The sequence below is a fragment of the Taudactylus pleione genome, unplaced genomic scaffold (genome assembly GCF_031769625.1).
Source record: "Taudactylus pleione unplaced genomic scaffold, aTauple2 ptg000015l, whole genome shotgun sequence".
NCBI classification, from domain to species: domain Eukaryota; kingdom Metazoa; phylum Chordata; class Amphibia; order Anura; family Myobatrachidae; genus Taudactylus; species Taudactylus pleione.
Window position 1 is genome coordinate 15100949 of NW_028284417.1, and position 17374 is coordinate 15118322.

Sequence of the window (17374 nt, forward strand, 5' to 3'; positions counted from 1 at the left end):
CTTCCAAACGAGTTCAGAATTCTGAAAGTAAAAAATATTTGTAATGCAATTATGTACCTAATTGGCCGCCATTGAGTCCCATTGTATACACAGCTCCTTTAGTCCACAATACAGTGTGAAACCTTCCAGCAGCCACTCCTATTACAGTCTTGCCTTTCAATGTTTTAGCCTGTACCTGTTAACAGAAAGATTTTGTGAATACAGATATCACCAATGTTTGTAGTTAAATAGAACTAACTGATCAATAGTCAAATTACTCCAGCTCCTTTTCAGGACTGAAAATACAGTTACCCTGATGCGGTTGTACATTATAATATTAAGCAGTATCTTGTTTTTGATCTGTATTAATTTTTCCTTTATTGTTTAGTCTAATGCTGCGTACACACGTTATGATTAAAATGAACGATAACGATATCGTTCATCGTTAATTGTTCAATTTTACGCTGCCAACGATCGACCAACGATACGCATTCCCGCATGGACTATAACGATATCGTTAAACGTCCATGCATGCAAGCCAACCTGGATGATATCTATCAGTGCCTGCAGGAGGGAATGGTCGTTGGTCGTGGGTGATATTGTTGGGATGTGGATGAATGATATTTAGCCAACACACTGGGAATTTCAAGGGAGATCATTCAGCGATATCGACACTGAACAGATCACCCCGTGCGTATGCAGCATAAGAGATATATTTACTAGAGTGGGGGTTTTTAGGTTGGAAATGTTGCACATAGCAACCAATCAGATTATACTTAATATTTAACTTGCACCTTATAGTTGATAATAATTAAAATCTGATTGGTTGCTATGGGCAACATCTCCACTTCTAAAAACCTGCACTTTAGTAAATATTTCCCTAAGTGTAGTAAAGTGTAATTTTGGTCTTGGAATCAACTTTACATAAAATACATTGCAATATTATGTGTTAATTTCCTTTAACACCAGCTCTGGGGATTGTAGCCGGAGATTAGATCGTACAAGAGCACATGGCCATGACTAGCCAAACACTTATCCTGAACTATGCATTCGGGTCAGTCACTGACTGCCAGAGTGCGGTCGCTTTTACTACTAACTATGAGATGATGGAAGCTCTACTTATACAGCACAAGGCCTACAGTATGCTCTCAATAGAAGACATAGGAAACGCTGCAAAGGAAAAATAAAATCCTGAAATAAAAGTTGATGCGATAAGAAAAACACCTTGTAACATTTGCAAGTATATATGTCAATCATAACAGAAGTTATAGGGTACCTGTTATCTACACTCAAACTTCATTAAAAGTGGTGCGATTTGCCGCATACACAGCAAAGATGTAGCAGGACACATCTGTACCTGGCCTTACAAATAAATGATTATGAAGAGTGCCTGTCTATCACATATATTAGCAGGAGCTTGCTCACTTTTATTGACATCAAACCAAAGTTTGCCACCTTTCCCTGACCGACTCTGAAAGGTCACAGGAGATTAGTGTTACAGGATCTTCAGCCTACACCAGCAGCTAATTTAAAGAGGAATTACCGTTAGTATTATACAAACATTAATGAAAAAACGAAAGCACTCACTCTTTCAAATCTGTGTTTTTACATACCAGGACATAATTAACAATTACCTAGTTAACTCAGGGGAATCGGTATGGAATCCCGGCTGCCGCATGGCCGGCAGTTCGATTCCCGGCAGCCCGACAGATCAGCAGAGCCTGGCAGCGGAAAGCCGACAGCGCTGGAAATCCCAATCGTCCCTAAGGTAAGTATAAACTAACCTAACCTAACCCCCTAACCCTCCTTAGGGGTGCCTAACCCTAACCTCCCCCCAAGTGCCTAACCCTAATCCCCCCTCTAAGTGCCTAACCCTAACCCCCCCCTTCCCCGATGCCTAAACCTAAGTCCCCCGGGGGGGGTGCCTAACCCTAACCTCCCCCCGGGGTGCCTAACCCTAAGCCCCCCCCTTCCCCTAGCTTAACCATAACCCTCCCGGGGGGGTGCCTAACCCTAAGTCTCCCGCGGGTGCCCTAAACCTAACTCTCCCCCCCACGGCTGTCCGCTCACGGCGCCCGGCATCCCTTCGATTGGGTTTCCCGACTGCATACCAACTCAGGGGTATATTTACTAAAGTGAAAGTTTTTAGAAGTGGAAATGTTGCCCATAGCAACCAATGAAATTGTAGCTATTATCTTCTAGAAGGTGCTTGCTAAATAGAATCTGATTGGTTGCTATAGGCAACATCTCCACTTCTAAAAACTCTCACTTTACTAAATATGCCCGAGTCCTTAAATTGGATGCACCTAATCTCAGATGGCAGATAACAAAATCGTTTACTTTGTTCAAGGAAAAAGATACACCAAAGGTGTTATAAAGTCAGCAATACCCACAATAAAAACTCCAAAATAGTGCAGTAAATTATCCATTAATCATATAGCAGAACCTTACTTACAACTGCAAATATAAATAAAAGTATCAATGTCACAAGCTTGAATATTTTGTAAATATAATAAAATATGTTACCACTTGGTCTTTTGCTAGCCCTGGTGATTTCTTCCTGCTATCCAGCATGCAGGACACGGGTACAAGCTATTCAAAGTGGCAAGGGGACTACCAAAGTGCCATGACCAGTTTAATTTTGCATCCAGGACAGAGGACAAGTTACCTCAAGTGCCAATTAGACTGCCAAAGTGCCCCATATCTACTTGGTATACCACATTTGCAAAGTAATATCCAATGAACGCAAATATGCGCTATAGCGTGTATTTTACCCATTATTGAGGACCAGGGACTCACTTTTCAAGAATGGGTGGATCCCCAGGGAGTAAGAGGAGCCACTGTAGGGAGTGACATGCAGCTCCATGACCTTGAGTGAAGACGTCCCCTGCAGTCAGCTTGGATTAAGTAAGTGTAAGCGGCTGGGTGTTTGGTGCTGCGGAGGTGACCGGTGCTGTAGCGGGTGAGGTGAGCTGTGAGCGGGTTAGCGGATGGCGTTTTGGTGCTGTGGCAGGCGGAGGTGCTTCGATGGTGAACAGGTACTGTGCTGTGGCGGGTGGGGTCAGTACTTCAGGGGTGAGCGGGTGCTGTGATGGGTGGCTGGCATGTAAGCAGGGGGGTGTCTGAGTTTATCCAGATATCCCACTGCTCAATGATCCATCCCAGCAGGTGACCAAGCAGTTAGACGGAGCAGGTCAGGCAGCTGTACCAGTAACGCCATATCTAATAATAATGTCCACCACATCATGGCTGATTGTTGGGGGAGGTGCAGTGGTAGTCTGAGGTGCAGTGGCCGCACGCAGCTCCTCCGTTCCCATAGAGATTTGACGGAACTGGTGACGCACTGACTTACCGCCTTCCAATCTGTACTGATAGCGACAAGTGTGCAGCTAGGTGCCGGCTGTGGGGGGGCGGGATCTGTGTGTGTCCTGGAGGGGGGCTGGATAAGTGTAGTGATGTGGGATTTTGTAATGAAAAGAGGGAGAGGTGAGGGTATGAGGATAGGATAGAGGGGGGCATGATAAACAGGGTATGATAAATATTAAATGCAGTGGGGACTGTCAGGATAGAGGGGGGCTGGGGAGCATGACAGGGTGTGATAAATATTACATACAGAGAATGTCGGGATAGAGGCGGGCTGTCGCACTTTTGGAGCTTTTAATGAATCAAAAAATGAATGTGCAACAACATATATAAAGGCCATGTGGGGTGGTCTCATGGCATATGGAGAGCTCAAAAGCATAAATTCTGATGGGACTCAGAAACTGTGGAGTAGGACCCAAATATTTTAAAGTGAGGGGTCCCTGAAACCCACATTTTTATTGCTCAGCGCAATCACTGCATATCTATATAATAAGTGATAAAGTGTGTGTTTCTGTTTGTCCTTTATCCACGGCCAGAGTTTTGTACCCAGTTCCACCAAATTTGGCAATGTAGTGTAGTGTGACTGGGATTAGGTTTTTGGCTATGTTTGAAGCTTGTTGGGGCTATGGAGGTCTACATGGTGCCCATCAATTAGGCCTTGGAGTCTCTGATTTGATATTTTGGTTTAACCAAGTTCGCTCAGGATGTCTTCCAGTGCCTAAAACTGCACTGATCTGAAGGCACAGGCTGATATGTACCAGTGGGGGGCAGGCAGAGCTCCAACGGAAGAGCAGTGAGTAGGAGGATCAACTGTCACACTGCACCTGCACTGACAGTTACTAAGGGGTCTATTTACAAAGCCTTGGATGAAGATAAAGTGAATGGAAATAAAGTCCCAGTCAATCAGCTCCTAACTGCCACAGCACAGGCTGTATTTGAAAAATGACAGTTAGAGCTTATTGGCTGGTACTTTATCTCCGTTCATTTTGTCTCCATCCACAGCTTCATAAATAGACCCCTAAGACTGAGTACACACTGACGGGCTGACATATAGGATCATGGGTACACATCAGAACGAGGTAATGAAGGACAGTATTTCCTGCAATGGGGCCGACATATCAGATCATGGGTACACATCAGAACAAGGTAATGAAGGGCGGAATTACCTGCAACGAGGCCGCTTGCGATATCGCCTGGTTGGACGTACAGCACGGCCGACCGGACAATGTTGCAAGCCCACGGGAGTGCGCATATTGGCCGTACACACTGAGTGATGCAGCCGATATGTCGTTCCGATTCGAACAAAACCGACATATCGTGCCGAAATCGCCCCAGTGTGTACCCGGCTTAAGTTAACCCGGGCTTGACTTTAAAGAAAGTATGAGTAAAGACATTCATTATGAAGCAAGATGAGCCAATCCTGAGCTAAGGGTACAATAAACTGCAATGGTCAATCATCTGCTTGGAGGACAAAATTTAACAGATGGTAGGCAAGAGTCTGCATCAGCCAGGGCTTCCAACTCCTGACAGAAGTAACACTTCCAGTTTTAGGGAAAGCATGTTATGTGAAACAAGCTATAATGTTGCACATATGCAGAGATTTGTGACAGAAAATTAGCCCACACTGGTGTCAGATCAAAAAGTTCCACATAATAGAATTAGTTCTATGTTAACAAGAAAAACTGAAGGTATTGACTTTCTAGATGCTCCAGGGGGAACAGGAAAACATTCCTCCTAAATCTAATCTTGGCCAAAGTTTGTAGCCTAAAGCAGATTGCAATTCAATTGCCTCCTCAAGTATTGCAGCAACATTGCTCATACAATGTTTTTAGTGTTCACGTTAGGTCCGGTGCCGGGCACGGCACTGGACCTAGAAAGAGATACTCCTGCGCGCACCGAAACCACAATTTTTCCCCGTGGCCACTGCTGAATGCGGGTGGGGACGGCACATGCCATGTTTTAGTGCCCTTTTGAAATCGGGCAGGGCGCGGCGCTAAAACAGCATAGTGGGAATGCTAATTGTTTATAACTCAGTGTTGAAGCAACAGTGTCTAAACACTCAATATATATGGATAGATAGGTCCTTTTTAGGGCTAACATGGTAGCATACAGTGGGGTCCTTTTCAGGATCAATGGAAGGGGTTATAGGCGAGGACAATGTGAAAAATGAAGGCTGCAAATGGGCTTCAAGGTCCATTCTTCAACCCGGGCAACACCGGGTATCCCAGCTAGAATGACAAATTGGACAAGGTTCTTTTGGTGATATGCTATATGTATGATTGTGGCCTGGCCAAACATGGGTGTTGTGCATCAGGGCCAAGCAACTACACTTTGGTCTTGTCTGGCCAGTGTTTCATTCAGATGCAACTTTGAAAATATAAGCTATATAGTTCTATAATTTCATTTTATTTTTTGGAGTACAGGATCTTTCTCTTGGCTAACCATTCCTGAAATCCATACATGTTTCTGATGGTGGTTTCCATTTTGGGCTAGAGCACTAGAACAATAACTTTTTAATATTCACTTTTAAAAGCACATCAACATGAAACAATTAACGCAAACAAACACATTGCCTTTATTGCCGGTTTAAAACAAATGACTTCAGATCTCAACACTTGCCATTATGGAGAAAGTAACTTTCAAAGAGGCTGCATTTCTGCTGCCTTGTATTTTCTGTTATTTTACTACAGACAAAATGGAAACTAGCCATTGGTTCAGGCTGCTGGCATGATATTGTATAATCTTAGTGCAATCTCAGGTGTACATTCACTGAAGAAGTTCAAATGTCATTTACTGTATCCAGATTGAAAAGCCAATTTCTAAAAATTTAAATTCTGCTTCATTTTCTTAAAAAGTATATTAAGACATTATTTTATATGTGAATGTTTTAAAGCTGGGTACACACTATACGATATATTGGGGATATCGTTAATGACCGAGGGAGCGTGCATCGTTAATCGTATAGTGCATGGACGATATGAACGATATATCATTCAACAATAGCGTTATCATTAATGGATATCATCCTGTGTGTACAGGGCTTAAGGAGCTGATTGGCTGGAGCACCATTTTATGACTGTACACTAATATACTTATAAAATTCCAATAACTGTTTTAATCACATATTAAGACCATAAGCAGTATTAATACAAATCTGGATTTGGCAATACACAAACTTAGCGCACTTGTGCTTAACAAAAAAAAAATACAAAACACCAGCTGTCTCTCTTCACCAATCTAAAGTACTCATACCTGCTTTGGACTATTGCAGCTTGAAGGTGATGGTAGGATGCCCAGTTGGTGAAATGTATTTAAACCAAAGGTGTAAACATATCCATCTTCAGTCAGTACTACGGTATGGTCCTTTGCAGCAGCCACCTGACTACATAAATGAGCAGCCAAACCTTCCACCAATCTTGGAACCTTTGAAAAAAAAAATAATTTTGCTAAATAAGTCTAATAGGTTCATTCTGTTAGTAAAATAGCACTAAAATAGCCTTACAAGTTACACTCAAATATACAAGTTCCCTGAATTAAGGCTACAGTGCGGTGTGACTCGAGATGAGAAAGCATAAATACAGGTGGACTGAATATATAACTGGGGAGGAAGGTACTGGTGTGGTATAAAAGATGGACAATGTTAAGGTCGACAGTCAATATGTCGACACCAGTTTTGAGCGCTGGTTCTTTTACTCAATATGTTGACACCAGATGGTCGACATGCAATAGATTGACATCGACAAAAGTTCGACAGGAACAAAAGGTCAATAGTGCAGAAGATCGACAGGGTTAAAAGGTCGACAAGATCAAATAGTCGACACAAAAATAGTCAACATTTTATTTTTTGTAGCTTACCCCTAATCCTAAACTTAACTCTCCCCCTAGTGTCTAAGTCTAACCATCCCTCCGGCAGCCTAACTACCCCCTAAGTATCTAACCTTAAAAATATTGAAAATCCATAAAATGTATGCATCGACCATTTTGTCCTTTACATTGTTGTTCTTCAATCCGGATACCGAAGGTACATTATGGCCTCAATTCTATTACCTGCGTTTCCCCTCGTGGCGTCAGTAAGTACGGCTAAAAAGTATGCCACACTTACAGTACCTCCTGACTTGTGTGGATATTTGTTTGTAGTCCCATAGGGCTGCGTACAAAACTCAAGTCCAGGGAGATCTCGAGCCACGAGGGAGCGAGTTGGGGCACCATTGGCGGTGTTCCAACGGCAATGCGCCCCCCGCAGCTAATTAAATTGAGCCATATGTGTGTATGAGAAACCTGTCTGATTCTAATCAGGTGCCGAAATCACTACATATTTCAGAGCTGAAGCAATCTGAACCTCCTGCCCAGTATGCTACACTATCAGCTCTTTCTCAGCTGTTATACATGGAGCTCAATTTATAGACACGCCAAGGTAAAAAAAATACTATTTGAAAGCTCTACATAAAAAGGGGACAGGTTCTCCAAATGTAGATAAGCCCTTTCTGTTTTACAGGTCACTTCATGTCAAGTGGACTAATTTTGAAGATTGTCCCCAGTTGCTGCTTGTGCCAAAGTTAGCCTGATATACATGCCAATCTAATGTAATATTTTATCAAAATTGGAGATGGTCAGGTTCACTTGACATGGAAGACCTTTATGTCAAGTATACATTTGTTTCATTTAAAACGTGTAGAGTCTTAACTGTACAGTAACTTACCACAGCCACTTGCTGGATGCATTTAAGGATAAGATACCTCTAAGTCATGTCTAGCAAGAAGTTTTTTCTTACATTACAGTTTTGAAGCACAACCAACAATGTACATTCAGAATGGACAACCAACTCCAGTTCAAAAACAAGAGATATGGTAAGAACTTACCTTTGTTATCTCTGTTTCTACGAAGTCCATAGGGTCCACAGGGTTGACCTCGGGGGTATAGGTTGGGATCCAAATCCGGGCACCACGCAGTTAAAGCTTTTAGCTCCCAGGATGCACTTGGGTCCACTCTCCCTATAACCCCGCCCCCCAGCCAGAGGCACCTCAGTTTGTAAGTAGCCAAAGGCCGGAGGAGGAGAGAAAAAGAGAGAGAAAACTGGAACACTCAAGAACCATACTCACAGAAAAGGAGACGGGAAACCGGTGACCAGTAACACAGCCCATATGAAGCCAGGTGCGTCAGGGCGGGCGCCCTGTGGACCCTATGGACTTCGTAGAAACAGAGATAACAAAGGTAAGTTCTTACCATATCTCTTGTTTTCTACTTCAGGGTCCATAGGGGGTCCACAGGGTTGACCTTGGGGATGTCCCAAAGCAGTTCAACCAAGGGTGGGGATGCTCCTGTGCTGAGAGGAGAATCCGTCGCCCAAAAGGAAGCATCCTGAGAGGCATAGGAAAACCAATGCCTAGAACCTTAAAAAGGTGTGGACAGAAGACCACGTGGTCACCTAGTAAGGCAAAACAGCCGAGGCGCCACAGCGAGCCGCCCACGAGGGTTACATGGCCCGAGAAAAAACAAGCCTCAACGACAGAAATGCCTACCCATGGGTAGGCCCCTGAGGAAGACATACGAGGCCATCCAGCCAACATTTCATTATAGGCCGGCCATCCTTTCTTGTGAAAACCAGAAACCGCAGACCACCAATAAGGAGTCCGACTTCCATAAGGAACTTGAACGGATCACATAAATCCAAAGAGGCCGGACCACAGTCAATGAGGCCACACCAGCCGAGAGGACTGGGGACTGAATGGCCGTACCATAAGTTCCAGAAATAATATGGATCCTAAAAACCACTTTAAGAAGAAACACAGGGCGAGAGCAACTCACTCCCTGACATGATGCCCTCCAGAAGAGGGAGCCACATGAGAACGCTCCCAATTCAGACAGTCTCCTGGTTGATATAAACACCCTGAGAGAGAGAGAGAGAGAGAGAGAGAGAGCCTAAACAATAGACCATGTAATGGCTATAACAACCAGCGGTTCCATTGACTGTCCCCGGAGGGAACAAAGAACCACTACTAACTCCCAAAGAGTCCCTAGGGAGGCATAATCCAGAAAACACTCCAAAGGATGAACTGGATACCAGAGTGGAGCAACTCCACCTCTTAACCATACTAACAGTGTAGAGATCCGCACTGTCAGGAAGGCCATGCCGAGGGTGAAACCCAAGCCAGCCGGAAGGAATGCCAGAATATCTGGAGATCCTGGACACCGGAGGATCGTATCGACAGCTACAATACCATATGGGAGGCCTGTCTCGTCAGGCTGAAGATATATCCGTAGGTTCAGAAGCAGGATCGGCTGGCAGTCCAGGCCTGCTCGGTACTGGATATGTCGGCTCTTGTAGAGGCCGACAGTCTATGATGTCGTTAGTAATACTGCCCATGTTGCTACAATCTTGTCAAGGTCAGGTCCAAACAAGATCTACCCCATAGATGGTATCTGCACCTCTGCATTCCCAGAGCGCAGCCATAGGGTTTTACGGAGGATACAGTCGCAGTCCGGAACTCTGAAAGTTAGGAGACTGGTATGCAATATAGGCATTTCCACCTATGACAACTGCATATATTACGTGAGCGACCAAATACAGTTGAACCCCAGACGTGATGGAGGGGAAAAAACATTACAAATGCATCAGTTCAGTATGCAATAGTATTAACCAACCATGCTATAGCCATGGTAGGATGGGTAACAACCCCTGAAAGCGAGTATACTGATTTCAGGCAGAGTTACCACCTACGGATCCGAAGAATCCGACCACGCAGGAATGGGAGGCGTAGTAACGTCTGTAATAAGACGAATAACATGCCCATCCACCCCAGGAGGGGCTCGTGATGACCCTCAGAGAATTTGGTACAGGAGGCCAAACACTGTTGTAATACCTCGTATCTGGCAACAGCCAGAGTCCCGCCATGCGATCCACCCGCTAGTCAGCAACATGGAACCCAAAGGCATGTATGACTGAGGGTGTATGATACAGGTGCAGGTCAACATTTACTCTACCAGAATGGACCTGTTACCAGCCCTAAAACAGGGATAATAAAACCTGAAATAGGCTTCCCCCTGTGTAAGAGGGAAAGAGCCCAAAACAGTATCCAGTACACGGCAGAGCCAACTGGGAAGTAACCACAGGGCGTCAACCACGCCAATTTGCGTTTCGTAGAAAACGACATCCACCCAGGGCGGCTGTGGTAATCCCTGCAAGGGGAATGACAGACTATTGTGGCACCAGGGGGAATTCATATACTGCAAAAAAAAACCCTGCAGGGAGCGGTAGTCTGTGTCACAGGGGAAGAGTGCAAGAACTGCAAGATACCCTGAGATGAAAAGGGCAGTATGGTGAAGTAACCCCCAGGTGAGGTACAACAATGGGGCCCGCACGGCGATCCGCAATTGAGAGGATCCCGAGAAAACAAACCGCCCAAGGGGGTCGTGAAAGGGGCCGGCACCAGATGACACCACATACAGAACCCTTTATGAGTTAAATCCTCCGCACTAACACCTGCAGCACATGGCTTGCAGGATAGTAAAAATGGGTGCAGTATAACGCTCTATCTCCTGGTCAGACATATCTGACCAACCCTCTTGGCAGAAATATCAAGCAGCGCTATACTGGTCCTGACTGATGCTAAAATTAGCTGCAGGGACCCATTTTCAGCGTATGCAACACACAGTTCCATCTAAAATATGGCAACGTGCAGCACGCAACAGTATGTGACAAACCTCACAAATATTAACGAGTATATACATGTGAGGTCTCAGAACCACCCTAAGTACAGCTGTATAAGGGCAGATTGTAAAGAAAAGGGATAGATATACACTGACAGGTGAGAATAAAGAACAGACAGTTAGCACTAGCATAAGCCACATACAATGCAGATATATACATATATACATAAACATGTCATATAATATACTGCACTATTACACTGCATTCAACTTACCCAGATTCAGTGTCTGGGAAGGCTACAGCGCTGTGTACACTGACCTGATGGTGAGGTATGCAGGGGGACTGGACTCACTGCCATCCTGAGAGATTTCTGCTGCACCACAGAGATAAAATGGCCGCTGGAGACCTCAGAGGAAGCGTGGCCCGCGGAGGAAGCAGCTCAGCGACGCCAGACTATGGATTCTGAAAGGCGCGCTGAGCTGAGGGGAGGAGCCGCTGTAACAGGGAAGGCTGCCTCCCCTGGCCGGCTATTAACCCCCGGGACGCCGGCTCCCTGCACCGATCGTTAAGTCCCTGGTGGTCTAGTGGACACACGGGGTATGGGGGGCCCGCCGCCACTGCCGATGCCTCCGGTCTGTCCCCAGAGACCGGAGGCACAGGACTGCATTTCAAATGCGCAGATCACCGCAAGCAGTGACCCGCGCCTTACCTGCTCCCCGTGGATCCGGCAGCAGTCCTGGGCGCCCGCAGAGTCCGGCTAGTACAGACTCTGGGGTCCCGCTGAGATCCCCAGATCTGTACTGGCGTCTCAGCGCCAGCGTGGTGATGGAGCGGCAGCTTAGACGTCCTATGGACAGTCCGACGCTGCCGCTCCGAAGAATCCAAAGTAAAAATAAAAACTTTGTCCTTTGAAAAAATAAAGCTATGGGGCTGCTAATCAGCTCCCCACTGCACTAAACGGTGACCCGACTCCGGCCGGGCACCAACTTAAACTGAGGTGCCTCTGGCTGGGGGGCGGGGTTATAGGGAGAGTGGACCCAAGTGCATCCTGGGAGCTAAAAGCTTTAACTGCGTGGTGCCCGGATTTGGTTCCCAACCTATACCCCCGAGGTCAACCCTGTGGACCTCCTATGGACCCTGAAGTAGAAAATGAGGTTAAATTAGAAAGAACTTCACAGATCAACATCTGATTAGTCCCACGTGCAGAATACAACCTAACAGTGAGCCACAGTGCAGACATACCAGACATGTGAGTTCATCGCCATGCCCGAGCCGTCCTCCCTGACCATGACCACAAGTGTACACCTGACCTTTCTGAGACAGGAATACTGAATGAAATTTACAGAGCACCACCTAAGGAAAATGGAAAACAAGTGTTGATTAGTTTTCAGATAATAAAATAATTTAATGCCACCATACCTTTATGTTACTTAACAAATCACTCAAGAGGGAAGTGATGAATTATAAGAGCAAGGCATAAATGAAACTATTAAGTACAGGTTGGGTTTCCAATATCCAAAATGTTTGGGACCAGAAGTATTTTGGATATTGGATTTTTCCGTATTTTGCAATATGTGCATTCCCTAATGAGATATCTTGGAAATGGGACCCAAATCTATGCACAGAATACATTTGTTTCTTAGGGCACGATTCTATTCAACGCGATGTAAATAGCGCCGGGAGATAGCTCCCGGAGCTATTCAATTCATCGCGATGTTAGGTCGGGAAGGCTCGTTCTGGCGCCTTAAACAGGGTGTTTAGGCGCGATAACGGGCATTCCCCGACCTAACTTCCCGGCGCGAGGCTGTTTTCCAGGCGCGAAGGGCAGAAAACAGCCTCGCGCCGGGACTTTTGTCGGATTTTTTCTCTCATCCCCGGAGGGATGAGAGAAGAAATCATTAGTCGGACTTGGCAGCGCGGTGTATTGAATAGCTCTGGGAGCTCACTCCCGGCGCTATTTACATCGCGTTGAATAGAATCGTACCCTTATACACCTTATACACAAAGCCTGATGATAATTTTATACAATATTTTGAATAATTTTGTACAACAAACAAAGTTTGTATACATACACGAAATTCATTTATGTTTCATATACACCTTATACACACAGCCTGAAGGTAATTTTATACAATATTTGTAATAATTTTGTGCAGTAAACAAAGTTTGTGTACACTGAATCATCAGTCACGCTAAAAAAAAAATCCATATTTCGGATAATTTGGATATGGGAGACTCAACCTGTATAATAAAAGCTTAAAAAGGAAACACCTTTATAAGGTAACAGCTACAAAAATGGTTCAAGAGCTGGGTACACACCTATACAATTGTTGGGCCGATCTTCCAATTTCGACCCATTCGTTCAATGTCACAAGAGTGTGTATGCACTTTCAACCATTCTTGCGATGCTTCTCCGGCATGTGCATAATTAAACTTCCAATATTTTGGTCAGACAGGGATCAAAGGTCACAAGTAAGATTGTATGGGTGTGTATGTCCGTATCAGCACTGTGGACGAGACTTCCAAGGGAGAAAAGTCGATTGTAACACTGCATCGAAAGTGTGATTGTATAGGTGTGTACCCAGCTTCACAGATATTCTCCAGACAAGCTATTCATATTGCCCTTCCCCCTTTATATATGCCACAATGTCATGGCCTTTAAAGCATCATATTTGTCATATTTTGTAGCTCTTCCTTTCTGTAGGGCAGAAAAGAATGGCTGCAGTCACACACAAACACCTAAAGCTCTAAACATGACATGTGATGCAGGACTAGTAGATGAAAGGGTGGATTCTGCAGTGAATTCAGAGCTCATAGTAGAGGTCGAAAGCAACTCTGCTAAATACATTGTGTGTCATGTGACTGATTACTGAAGTAGCCATATGACACAGTGCAGAAAAATAAACAGTAACAGCGATCAGAAAAAAAACAAATCAATTATCATTTTCTTTTAGCCAGCCACAATGATTTAAGTCACAAATAAAATACATAGTCACATTTTGGTAATCTGGATACATAATTGATTTTCCTCAAGGCTCAGCCAGTCTGTTTTCAACTCCCTTAAAAAAAAGTGAATTACCCTTGCCTTAGAAGACAATGGTAATGTAACATATGCTGCAAGACAGGATGTGCTGTGCATGGGGTAATTATTTGTGCTGAAAATAGTATTTAAAGATGATGGATGGATGGAAATTTCTGTAAGAGCTTGCTCATTTTCATTGGGTAAATCAGGACCTTTGCCATTACCAGTTTGCAACTACTGGTGCCAAAAGGAAGAGCTACTGGTGCCAAAAGGAAGAGCATCTAGCGCTGGAGTACTTTGGCTATCCAGAGCAATTCAGGGTAGGGAAGGGTGGAGTGCCATCAGGTGCCATATAAACACACCACCAAGTGGGCAGGCTTAAAACAGATCTCTGCTACTGTCTCTGAACCTGATCAGGCTTTGGAAGGGATATCTCCATGGGTGTTAGCAAGTGACAAGTCCATCAACACTCTACTTGGGGTTGAAGATAACACGAATGGCCTGATTCAGAGATATACACTAATGGCACCGCAGCTGCAAATTTGTATACAGCGTCTGTGCGGAAATATTCAAATGTTGGAGACGCCGAGGTTTGTATTGAGATGCCCACCTGTCCCTTCACAATTCCAAGTGTCTGCGTACAAAGACACAGCATCAGTCACAGTACCTTCGGCCTTCTGAGTAACCCTATGGTTGCATGTACTGAGACGCCGGAGCCATTTTATTGCGTACGGTATTGCAGACGCATCCTGAAAACGGTCCCGACATGCCTGCGATTTTGCCGCCTCGCTGCAAGTGACGACAGTAATGTACAGTACCTTGATGCATGCGCCATGTGACTTAGACGAATGCTCAGTTTACCAATAATCGATTAATAGCGTAATTATATCGGCATAACGTCCATCTCTGAATCAGGCCCTAAGTTGAGATAACTTAATTATGAAGAACCATCATGAGTTACAATAAAGCAACATAATTTTACATCAAAAAGATATCCTAGCATAAAAAGGACAAAATTAGCCAATAGGTGCATATGATCATGTTGGTGTTCCAGTAGCAGCTTTACCTGTTTGATATATATGCCAGAACGAGGAAACATGTCCACCAATTCAGGATGATGCTTGCTCTGTTGGCTGCCATGACCCAAGGTGAAATTAATATTATTTCCCCAAGTGTAAAGTTCGGTGGGGTCTAAAGCAAATACAAGAAATATTTTATAATTTCCAATATCAGGTATTATTTCTAGCACAAATAAGACAACAGAAATTACATGGCTACTAAAAAAGGCAATTGGGACGAGGAGTACAATAAAATTCTCTAGAAAATAAAGGTATTGCCTTCCTAGAATATTGGGAGACATGCATTGACATGAAAATACAATTCTATTTCTCTAAAGTATACAGTACAATTCTCAATTTCTCTAATGTACACAGTAAGTATATTAATAAGTCTAATTTCCACACTTGGAAAAAACACCACATAAACAAAATAATTATACGATGTCTAGAAATACAACTATTAAAATGCTAAAAATAGTAACAAATGGTAAAAAATATTACATTTTAAATCGCTTGCCAGTTGCCTAATGTAAATCTATGTCCAAAGCAATTTTATTATTAAATTTCCATCTAAGTCTGGATGAACCATCATTGACTAAATCTTTCAAACCTGCACTTTTCTAAAGGTGCCTAACCATTAGCAGACTTTCTGCACGATGCGACCAAAACCAGGAGGTTTTGGTCGCATCGTGCAGAAAGTCTGCTAGTGGATAGCCGGCAAGGACCAGCGATGCGTGTGCACGCTGGGTCCTTGCCGACCCTGACTATCTTTCCAACATGCTGGTCAATCTTCAGGTTCGGCATGTTAGAAGATAGGAAGCCGAACGTGCAGCAGCGGCAGCACTGAAAAGACGTTCAGTGTCGCTCAGCACCCGGCGACTAGGAGGTCTGAACGCTAGACGTTCAGACCATCAAGTCTATAAATGGATAGGCCCCTTAAGAAGGAACTTTTCTTAAATGGATGCTACATTTAAGGGAGTGGTGAGGAAAACTGCAGTTTCAGTCCCATTTATTGTATACCTGATTAAATGTCATCTTCCTTCCTTGTATACAGTATCTGATTAACTGTCATGTAAAACCTTTAACATACTTTTGACTCTATTAAAATTTCCTATCGAAAATAGATATACGCCCTTAAAAGTGAGCACCAAATTGCAGGTCTCTCTGTGTTTGGCAGCTGCCGGAAGATTATCTTCTAGCAGCCACCCACTGGGCGTTTCCCACTGGTCTCATCTGATAGTTGATCATCATGTTTGCAGTTGCACTACCGACATGCATGCAATGCTTTAAGTAGTCACAGTTGTCAATCTCCCAGTGTCTGCATTCTGGGGTCCAGATAGTGCTTGTCGACAAGTCAACTACATACCACCACAGAACATAAATCTATCACCACCACTTTGCATCCCAATCTGTGGGCATGCACTGTAACAAGCTATCAATGAGAACCCAGTGTTCTTTGCATCTGCTGGAAACCATTAGAATTGGTTTCTAAATATTTAATTCATTATATCTAATGTTCTAACACTGAATGCTATGTGCAGGCACCAGTGAACATCTTCCACATTACATGCAGTAACCAGGGACACAATCAAATCTCCCTGAAAGGACAGCCTTTGGGTCTTATTCAACCCAGAGCATTCCCCACAGTCCTTGTAGTGTTACAGATTACATTAAATGCTGGATATCAGCGACGCTGTAGAAATGAAAAAATGAATTAAATATAATAAATAAAAACAAATAGAGTCTCCCCTAAAGCTGGGTACACACTGGCAGATATATTTGCTGATCAACTGATATATTGAGTGCTAGTCAGCCAGTGTGTACCAGCGATATGTCTGAACGTCGTCGTTCACAGATGTATCGCGACGGCTGTGCTGCACAGGCAATGGCAGATATATCTGTCCATCGTGCTGTTTGTACGGGCGGGTCAACTGAGCGCCCGTACACTTGCTACAGAGGCTGCAGGGAGGGGGGTGTGACATGCCCCCTGACCATCGGGACCCGCCGCCAGTTGTTGGTTGCTAAGTGTGTATGAACAACCATCATCTGCAGATATATCTTTTAGGCTTAACAGGGAAAGAATCAAAAACAATAACACTGAAGTAGACAGTGTGTATAAAACTCCAACATAGGTGAAAAGCTCAGGGAAGTAACACTGCAAGTGGTTACAGTCCACTGGTTAAAAAACTAATATGACACGCAAGACAGACAGACACCAGTGGGTATGAGGTCTTATTCATCTAAATGTGGAAACCTTTTGTAATCACATATAGGTCTTATTATACTTAACGTTTTTACAAATTA

General features: G+C 44.1%; 1 protein-coding gene across 2 annotated transcripts in view; it reads right to left on the reverse strand.

Annotated features, from left to right (window-relative positions):
- The window catches only part of IBTK (inhibitor of Bruton tyrosine kinase), a 147150-nt gene that overhangs the window by 120754 nt on the left and 9022 nt on the right, over positions 1 to 17374 (reverse strand). For both annotated transcript variants that reach the window (XM_088471752.1, XM_088471761.1), the window contains exons 4-7: positions 15079 to 15203; positions 12233 to 12343; positions 6595 to 6765; positions 58 to 175 (exon numbers count right to left, since the gene is read on the reverse strand). In XM_088471752.1, coding sequence (XP_088327878.1) covers positions 58 to 175; positions 6595 to 6765; positions 12233 to 12343; positions 15079 to 15203 — 525 coding nt within the window. The remainder of the gene's footprint in view (positions 1 to 57; positions 176 to 6594; positions 6766 to 12232; positions 12344 to 15078; positions 15204 to 17374) is intronic.